The 9,713-nt window shown below is 45.3% G+C and overlaps 1 protein-coding gene across 1 annotated transcript; it reads left to right on the top strand.

Moving 5' to 3' along the window:
- On the top strand, positions 1-3,530 carry LOC117888134 (testis-specific serine/threonine-protein kinase 1-like). Its single transcript, XM_034791282.1, has one exon. It carries the CDS (start codon positions 286-288, stop codon positions 1,273-1,275), a length of 990 nt encoding a protein of 329 aa, XP_034647173.1. The 5' UTR covers positions 1-285; the 3' UTR covers positions 1,276-3,530.
- The last annotated feature ends 6,183 nt before the right edge of the window (positions 3,531-9,713 follow it).

Below are 9,713 nucleotides of genomic sequence, written 5' to 3'. Positions count from 1 at the left end.
ATAATACCTAAGTACTAGGCTGAGCAAATAATTGGAATGAAGCGATTTTAGTTTCAAAACCAAACAGAAGATCTTTTAAAACCAACCTCTTTCCCCTTGCAAGATAGAACAATCCTCTATTAAGGAGTTCCAGAACACGAGGTGATGTCTTTTTTCGTTGATGCATGAAACTTTATCATCCCTGTGCTTGGCTTTCACTTTATAATGCCACTGAATTATACAGTCTGTCACCACTCATGACAGCTTTGCTTTATGACCTCACCTGCTGACATCATCTATTAAACAATGCCAAGAGGTTTCAGATCAGTAACCTCCAAAGGACTCAGGCACCAGAGTCAACCATCATGCAGTGCAAAGGAATACACTGCTAGCTTATGTACAGATGAGTTGCAGGTTTCACCTTCCGAGGCACTTGTTGCTTCTGGCACCATGGATGATGCTGCAGTCCTTAAGAGGAAAGGTTACATCATGGGGAGCAATTTAGGAGAGAGCTCTTTTGCCAAAGTGAAATGCGCCTACTCTGAGCGCCTGAAATTTCACGTGGCAGTGAAGATTACAGATAGGAAAAATGTTCCTCCTGAGTTCTTGGAAAAATTTCTCCCCAGGGAATTGGAGATATTGGCAACAGTGAGCCACTGTTCTATCATCAAGATCTATGAGATCTTTGAGACATCTGGCAAAGTCTACATAGTCATGGAGCTTGGTGTACAAGGAGACTTACTGGAGTTCATCAAGAGAAACAGAGGTCTGCCTGAAGAAGTAGCACGCAAGATGTTTCGCCAGCTATCTTGTGCTGTCAAATACTGCCACGATTTGGACGTTGTCCACAGGGACCTGAAATGTGACAACATCCTCTTGGATAAAGACATGAACATCAAACTGTCTGACTTTGGCTTTTCCAAACGGTGCTTCCAGGATGAGAATGGGAAAGTGATCCTCAGTCAAACCTTCTGTGGTTCTGCTGCTTATGCTGCTCCTGAAGTGATAGAAGGCATTCCTTATCAGCCCAAAGTTTATGACATCTGGAGCCTGGGCGTCATTCTGTATGTGATGGTCAGCGGATACATGCCATACGATGACTCCAACGTTAAGAGAATGCTCCGCTTTCAGAAGGAACACCGAGTGATCTTCCCTGAGTCTTTGACACAAGAATGCAAAGATCTTATTTTCCGTATGCTGCAGCCCGATGTGTCTCACCGGCTACAAATCGAAGATGTTTTGAACCATGCTTGGGTGCAGGGGAAGCGCCAGAAGCCACACACCATGCTTGAATAATCAATCAATAAACCACTAAGCACAAACAAAGGGGAAGGCATATCTGTTTCTAGAGACTGTCACACCGCAGAGTGCTGAAACTGCGGCTGTGATCCATGGTTTCCTTTGCTCAATGTGCCCTGTCATTCTCATGGTGAGATTTCTATCCACTTTCATATTTAGAAACCAATTCAGTTGCAGCCAGCTGCTGCGTGGAAGCTATTATTTCCTTTATTTGCCTTGCTGCTGAGGTCAAAATGAATGACAATTTCTCAAGGCACTCAGATTTTTAGCAGTAGTTCTCCCTCCAGTGAGCCAGCCAGCAATTTTAGCCTCTGCCCATCCCACGGTTACCTGACTTATTCAGTGTGTCATAAACATGCCTTGGTGCTCAATGGACAGAGGCTCTGTGCTGCCCCAAAGAGCTGCTTACGAGTTAAGGTTGACACAGGATGATGAGAGATGGGGGCACACCAGCAGAGTAGGAAGGGGCCTCCCATAGTGATCCCCTAGAACTAGTGTCGGCAGGAGAGAGGGCTTGGTTATTGATTCCAGGGGCAGTCGTGGTAGAAAGGCCTGGAAGCTCCTCAGAGTAGCTGTTTGCTTTTCTCAGCCTCCAAATATTGTTTCTTCTTGCTTCTCCTCCTAATCATCCTCAAACAGAACCCTCTGCCAATCAGAGAGGGGCTCAGGCTCCGAATCCAGGGCAGGTGGAATTTGTTCCTCTGTTGCTGGTATCTACTAGTGAAGAAGGTAATTTGTAGTCAGCCTGACCAGAAGTCATGGGAGCTGATGGCTTCTAAGTCCCTGTTCTCACTCCAACTTTGAACTTGTGATCACTTAGTGCCAGGGTTGGTGTCACAGTTCAAAGCTTCTGCACCTGGTTTTCCCCTCCATGGTCCTTCTTCTGAGCCGTCACTTCTCTGGGCAGAGACCCATGGCTCTCTCTCTCCTGACCGAGAGTTCATCCAGGCTTCAGAATTCCCCGCCTACACTGTGATACTCCCAGCAAGCCAAAGTGCCTAAACAGGCCAGCATCTGCGCTTTGCTCTCTCTCTTCAGAGCCTATACACAGTGTAATTGCCCACAGTTATAAGTTACCACACAGCTCTTTCTAAGCAAGCACCTTTATTCATTACAGAGAAAACATACTAAAGCAATAAAAGAACCTACACGCATGCTAACAGGCTTACCAGATGTCACCCCCCAATTCCAGCAGGGGTTCTGGTAGGAGTCAGTCCTTCAAATCACACCAAGGGATTTTTCTGTGGTTATAAGTTCATAGCAGCTTTAGCTCAGAACTAGCTCCCCCGCCACCCCCCCGAAGCTCAGTTTTTCCTTTAGACAGCTTGGGCTTTTGATCTTGAGACTCCGGGAACTGCTAATCAGTAGACAATGGTCCTCTCTTCAGGGCGTAGCTTCAAAAGGCTTGTTTTTTTCATAACTAGAGGTGGGAATTTGCATTCCCCTCCCCCTAGATACTCCCTAGGAAAAACCACTTAACACTGTTTGTCCAAAAAGTCTATTCCTGTCTGGCACATTGTCCCATGATAATACATACACCATTCATTTACTAAAATGGACCCAAAGAGATGTAAAACTTAATTCAATGAGATTTTGCAGGAACTTGCTATATCTGTCACAGCTGGCCCTACACAGGGTTTCTGTCATGCCCAATCTGGTGAAAGCTGTTAATAGCCATGCCAGCTAGGATTTTTTTGCCCCTGCCAGTGCCTAAGCTGACATCAGTTCAGTACAGGATGTTCAGTTTTGTTTCAGTGTGGACAGAATCCTCTAATCAGGTTTGTGTTGTAAATTTGGTCAGTGGTCCTCCCTTCCCAGCTGTATGAAATGGGACATCCCAGACTGCATTGCTGCACAAGCTGCTGATTCCGTTGGGTTTGTGTCCTATGGGTGCTCTATCCCCTGCTGAGGCACTATGGGATAGCTGTCCCGATTTTCCTAGAGTGCACTATTACAAACACTACTAGGTGGCACGGAAGTGAGGAAAGACACACAAACTCAGCTGTGATGGCAGAAAAGCTGCCATTTGACACAATCTGCACCGCACAAGTTGTAACTGGTCAAGGGGGTTGTACCACTCACCAGTTACAAAATCATGGGGAAGAGATGTACAGACAGGAGTTATATAGCTTTCCATTGGTCTCTTTCCCTTCCTAGTGAGGCATGGTTTGCTCAGGACTCTGCCTCCGGCTGTGTAGTGCAGTGCAGTGAGACCCAGGTCCAGCAATTGTAAGCCCAGGTTTAGAGTGAAGTGTGGACACTTAGGGCTGGTCTACACTGGGGGGGGGGGTCAATCTAAGATACACAACTTCAGCTACGCTATTTGCGTAGCTGAAGTCGAAGAATCTTAGTTCGACTTACCTGGCCGTCCTCATGGCGGCAAGTCGACTGCCGCGGCTCCCGCATCAACTCCGCTTACTCCTCCTGCCGAGGTGGAGTACAGGCGTCAATTTGGGGATCGATTTATCATGTCTAGATGAGACATGATAAATTGATCCCTGATAGATCGATTACTACCCGCCGATGTGGCCTTAAGCACAGGCCTGGAAACACTGAGTCCACAAGCCCAGAACCCACAGACCCACATTTACAATGCAGTGTAGATATACCCTAAGGGGGCCACTTAAACTGCCACCAGAACTGGAGCCACAACATCAGAGGGGAGTCACCCAAGTGGAAAAGAAGACCAAAAAGGCAGCCACTGCTAGAAAAGGAGGGAAAGAGGCAGCTCTTGGGGGGAGGAGGGAGGAATGTGTCAATTTCTTTGTAACTTGCTCACTTGTAATATACAGCATGAAAGAATAACAATCATCACTCTCTGTTGACAATATGCATTTTTTTCTCCTTCTGATATTTCGGCAAAGAGCCATGATCGCCCTGTGCAGCTGGGCAGAAGACAGAATAGGACGGAGGCTTGCAGAGGGACAGGATAAAGGCCTGAAGAAGCCATTGATTTACTTTCAGATTTTAAAAAATGCTCTCTCCGAACCTCGTGGAGCAACACGACTGAACAACCAAATATTATCAAGCGGCACTTTGCTGGGAATGCGTTCCTGGAAGATAGCTTGAGTATATTGGTCGTGTATCAGTGGTCAGCTTGTCTCAACGGTAGAGGCGGGAGGAGTCTAGTCTGGCTATATCCTTCCCAAGGCATTCTTTGTTAATACTCCACACACGGCGCAATCTGGTCCATTGCAAAGACAAACTGATGCTGCTGAAGTATTTTTACAATGCCCAGTGATATGTCACCTCTGGCAGGGATGATTTAGCAAAGTCTACCTGAGGCAGGAAAATCATCCCCACTTCCCTGTAATCTAGTGATGGATTTTTTTAACATGAGCCTCCCTGCCGTGTGCTGCTGCTAAAATATTTATCTTTGTTAATAACAATGGTCTCAAAAGCCCTGTTTAATTCAGCTTTGACATTTTACCCAAATGCACAAAGATTTGTGCTGTCTAATAAATACACACCATAGACTTTGCGTGCATTGTGCATTCAGTGGACTCTGCATTGTCCCCAACTCACTGTAGTTTAAGATCAAGTCACTCATTGCTGGCCCCATTTAGTGTCTGATGTAATTCTTAGGAGGCTGGAAATGCCAAGATATTTTCAAACATTTGTTATAAGCTACTTTAGTTGGCTGGTTTAATATAATGCCAGATTCTGCATCCACAACCAAGCCACATATTGCAGACAGGGCTTTACCCATTCATAAAACTGGGTGTACTGTCACTAACGTAAAGATTTCATTATTCCAGAGTGCCAGAAAATCTTTCCAATTATTTTATATTAGAATCCCAATACATATTTTAGCAATGTCAGAATTAAGCTAAAATACATGCATTAAGCTTATGAAACAAGCAGAAAATGTTGTGCATACATTGTAGACACAATCTGTAACTAGCTAACAATGCCCAGAAAAACTGTCAGTCAGTGCAAGCATTTCATTTAAATATTGGCCACTCTAAGTTTTACAGGTTCTTGGCCTCCCTTTTTGGCTGTTACTGTTTTGTAGTTCTTGCCCAAATGTGCATTGATTTCACTGTTTATACATTTTAGGCTGGTCTTGCTGTGTAATGTATGAAAAGTTCATAAGTGAATGATCAAAGTCTTCCTTGAACTATGAGGTAAATGACTGTAAAGTATTCATGGGTGCTTGACTCATGATATTAAAGAAAATGTGATGTCTCTCTGTGGTAAAGTATTGCATGTGGGTGTGCATGTGTAAGATACTTTAGATAAGTAATTCATTTTTTTTTAGCATGCACCTTTTTCTGTGTAGGCCTAGCCTGAAAAGATGTTGAGCGATTGAAAATCCCACTGATTTCAAATGGAATTTGCAGGTACTTAGCAAACTCTGGGGATCAGCCCTTATGTGCTTGGTTCTGCATAAACCTCCCCACACTTTTAAACAGTAGATAGATGGGGAAGCAACAGGAGCTGTTCAGCATATCAGCTTTAATGGGCAATATTTGCAGGAGGGCACTTGCTTAGAGACTTGTTCACACAAGGCTACCCCTCTTCCTTCCCCCACTCCGCACATACAGTTATTACCCTACAGAAACTCCTCACACAGGCCAGAAGAAGAGAGTCACTGAAGTCAACGGCAGTTGCGAGCACTCAGTATCTCGCAGGATTAGGCTGTGACATTCCCCTCTGGTGTTATCTGGACCGGTGATCTGCTAGGTCACTCCAATCCTTGACTCTGGGAGCCAGCCTTACCCTGCTCTGGTGTGAGAACCCCCACTCCTGCACTGTTCACGCACAGCCTCTGGCAAGTAAGCTGCTCCTTGGATTGTGCAACCGAATGCCACTAGCCAATATCTCCGGTCCCAGACACAACCCTAGGAACCTCCGTCTTGCAGTGTCCAGTCATGCCCACTGGATGCTGCAAGATTATATGAGTTTGTCAATTTAACAAAGAAATTGATATGCATCAGGCTTGTTATCCCAAGGGGAGTTACTGTAGATGTCGGTGGAAGAAAGAGGAAGAGCATAGCAAACGTCTCTCCCTTTTATCATGTCCTTTCTTCCCTCTTGGCTTTGCCCCGCTTCAGAGTCAGGTGAGCATGACCTCATTGCAGTTCCAAACTGACCAAAAGAAGGGGGGTGACTCACTCGAGAGTCCAACAGATCCTTTGTTGTTGCCTAGGCCAGTGTCCTTTGTTCCTGGGAGGCTGGGCTGGGTTTGTCCCATACATGCCCTGATGAGGTGTGAACTGCCCCTCTGCTCTTGGAGAGCCTTTGCCTGGGCTTGCTTTAAGCCATGAGAATACATTCTCAGCCTCATAACTATATACGTGAAATTACAACCTATAACAAACATTGCTATAACATTAATATAACAACAATGCTCTCAGTGCATCAGGAGCCTTCCGAAGACATCCAACATGCCAAACTTTGCATTAGATACCACGCAATCACATTATAAGGATGAACATGGGGGTGGCTGCGTGTTCCCCTGAGGTACAGAATGTCACATAGGCCCATCGATCATTTTAAATGGTGGAATCTGGAAATTTCCAATGTTAAGAAGCTTTTTTTCCCAGCTGAATCAGCTCCCATCAACATGCTGAGGTTTTGGCATGTTCGATGCTGACTGTTTGGCCACAGGATAGAGAGCCAAACAGGGATAACAAAGGATGCTTATCGCTCTGTTTTCCATATTGTTTTCCATACCATCCTGTGATGAGATTATGAGGTCATAATCGAATTCATTGTTAAATCAGAGGCATGGTCTGAAAAATCAGCCACAGCTGATAGAATGATCAGCAATGTCATACGGCGCAAGGTACTGCCTAGTTAAAGAGCTAATACAGAATCTGCACAGAGAAGAGTCACTATGTCTGGATTTTTTTTTTTCTTGATTCAGACAAAAGACGGGTCTAGATCAGGGGTTCTCAACTTTTTTCTTTCTGAGCCCCCACCCCCGCTATAAAAACTCCACAGCCCATCTGTGCCACAACAACTGTTTTTCTGCATATAAAAGGCTGGGCCAGCGTTAGGGGGTAGCAAGAAGGGCAATTGCCCAGGGCCCCACACCACATGGGGCCCTGTGAAGCTAATTTGCTCAGGTTTCAGCTTCAGCCCTGGGTGGCGGGGCTTGGAACCCCGGGCTTCAACCCTATGCGGTGGGGCTTCAGCTTTCTGCCCTGGGCCACAGCAAGTCTAATACCAACTTTGCTTGGTGGACCCCCTTAAATCTCAGGGGCCCCAGACCCTTGGTTGAGAACCACTGGTCTAGAAGGCTAGATCCAAGGAAGGCTCGGGAGAATACTAAACCATCCCCTAAACTGATCAGGCAGCGTGAACAGGAGTCAACCAATGGACAGGAACAAAAGTGAATCACTTGACTAGAAAAGATGGGGGGAGACAGGGGACGAGAGAGAGCGAGAGAAGCAGAGATCAAACTAGGGGACACATGGGAGCCAGATGTGGAGTGAGAACAGGAAAGTTCAGCTCAGAAGGCCAAATAGGGACGTGGCTGATCTCATGCTAAGATTCACTGATCTCTACATAACCTGTACGATTAGCCCTTCCTGTTCAATAGAATCTTGGCCTCCCCAGCAAGGTTGCGCGTAACCTTCGACTCCGACATGGCTTTGCAATTTACGTTTCTTTACTCCCTCTCCGTTCTCCCTGTTGAATTAATGTACTGTATTTAAACTAAATCAGAGCTGGCGAGGGTTTGGGGAGTTATTGCTGCCATCTATTCCGAGGGGAAGTAAATGATCCTTCTGCCTATAGAGGAGGAGATCAGAGTTGGGCATCTAGACCTAATTCCAGCTTGGAGTCTCGGCCAAGGGGTCATTTCCTAGAAATTAATGTTAGCAATCTGGCTGCAGTCAGACCAGAGCATGTCCAAAGCCCAATGACTGTGGATCAGAGTTTGAAATGAAAAGGTAACAGACCCCGGAAAGGTCTTTAAAATACCAAGAAAGAAGTGTTTCAAACCGCAGCTTCCTTTCTGAGCTAAGTAATCAGGGAAGTGAAAAAATCAAGCTTTTAATGGAGCTGTGTTTCAACCTAAATCCTGTTTACAATCTAAACAATGAAACCGTTCTCAAGCAACTCTATAATGGCACTTTGCACTTTTATAGCATAGTCTCTAATATCAGAGGATCTCAACCCTCATGACAAACATCCGAGTAGTTTGGCCTCAACAACCTGCTGATATAGGAAAGTACTGTCCTCTCCAACAAGGAAGGAGGGTCCAGTGGTCAAGTACTAGCCGTGGACACAGGAACCTAGGTTCAGTTCCCTGCTCTGATATAAACTTCTCGTGTGACTTTGTGCAAGTCACTAAGGAAAAGGAGGGGCGATGGGGGCCATAGTGGATGGATTTCTACATAGATTTTACAGAGGAGGAAAATGAGGCAGGGAGAGATTAATGAATTTGCTCAAAGTCACAAAAGAAGTCTAGAATTAGAGCCCATGCCTCTCGCTCCTGCACTTCCACCACAAGAATCATAAACCCGGGCCTGACACACGAGGCTACAACACTGTTTTTACAAGACCCGGATTCAAATACCGGTAAGATTCCATGTTCCATCCATGACCGCTGCTCAAGTTGGGACTGCATCACCTGGTCTGGATGCTTACACAGAGCACCCCTCAGTCATAGCCCTCGCTGTGTTGCCAGATTAGTCTCACCACGTTATTCGTTCCTGTGTGTTGGAAAATGGGTTTACCATTCACCATTGTCTTACTAGTGACCTGCAAAGAAAAAACAAGTTGGGATTTGTTCTTGTTTTTACTTCTTTACGGCCTGAAAGTTGCTGGGTGGGATTCACGGCTTTTATATATTAGAAATAATTCTCTTGGACTTCCCATTTTTATAGGCAATACTGATCACATTCCATGCAAAGAAGCATTATCCAATCCCATATCTCATCCTGGATCTCCTATCACTATCAAAACGCTGACATGGCCAAATCTGAACGCCTTATTTTCCCTCCAAAATACACAGCTCTCCCTTCATTCTCTGTCACTGTTAACACCACCCACTTCTCCTCTTGTCCACTCAGGCTCATAACTTAAGGATCCTCTTTGACTTTTCCCTCTCTTTGCCCCATATATCTACACTGTATCCAAATCTTGCCTCTTCTTCCTCCATAAAATATCAAGGATTCAACCTTTTTCTGTGTCGCCATACAGCTAAAAATCTCTTCCAGGCCTCCTTATGTTCCCTTCCTGTCCAGCTAGTTTTGTGGGAAATAAGTCATATTTTATACATTCAGTCACCACTAATATCAGCTCTGCTTTATGACATCATGTGCCCACATCACATATAAAACAATGCTAAAGGTTCTACATCATCCAACTAAAGAGAACTAGAGTATCTCAGATGACCACCATGGAATGTACGAGAACAAGCTGTTAGAGTGTGTGATGCACAGTCAATTTCAGTTTAGAAATCTCTCGTTGCCTCTGGC

Source organism: Trachemys scripta, chromosome 15 (assembly GCF_013100865.1).
Source record: "Trachemys scripta elegans isolate TJP31775 chromosome 15, CAS_Tse_1.0, whole genome shotgun sequence".
Taxonomy (NCBI): domain Eukaryota; kingdom Metazoa; phylum Chordata; order Testudines; family Emydidae; genus Trachemys; species Trachemys scripta.
This window is presented reverse-complemented; position numbering and strand designations above follow the sequence as displayed.

Excerpts from the sequence above, each read along its gene's own strand:
- LOC117888134 (XM_034791282.1), top strand. The coding sequence starts at position 286 with ATGCCAAGAGGTTTCAGATCAGTAACCTCCAAAGGACTCAGGCACCAG.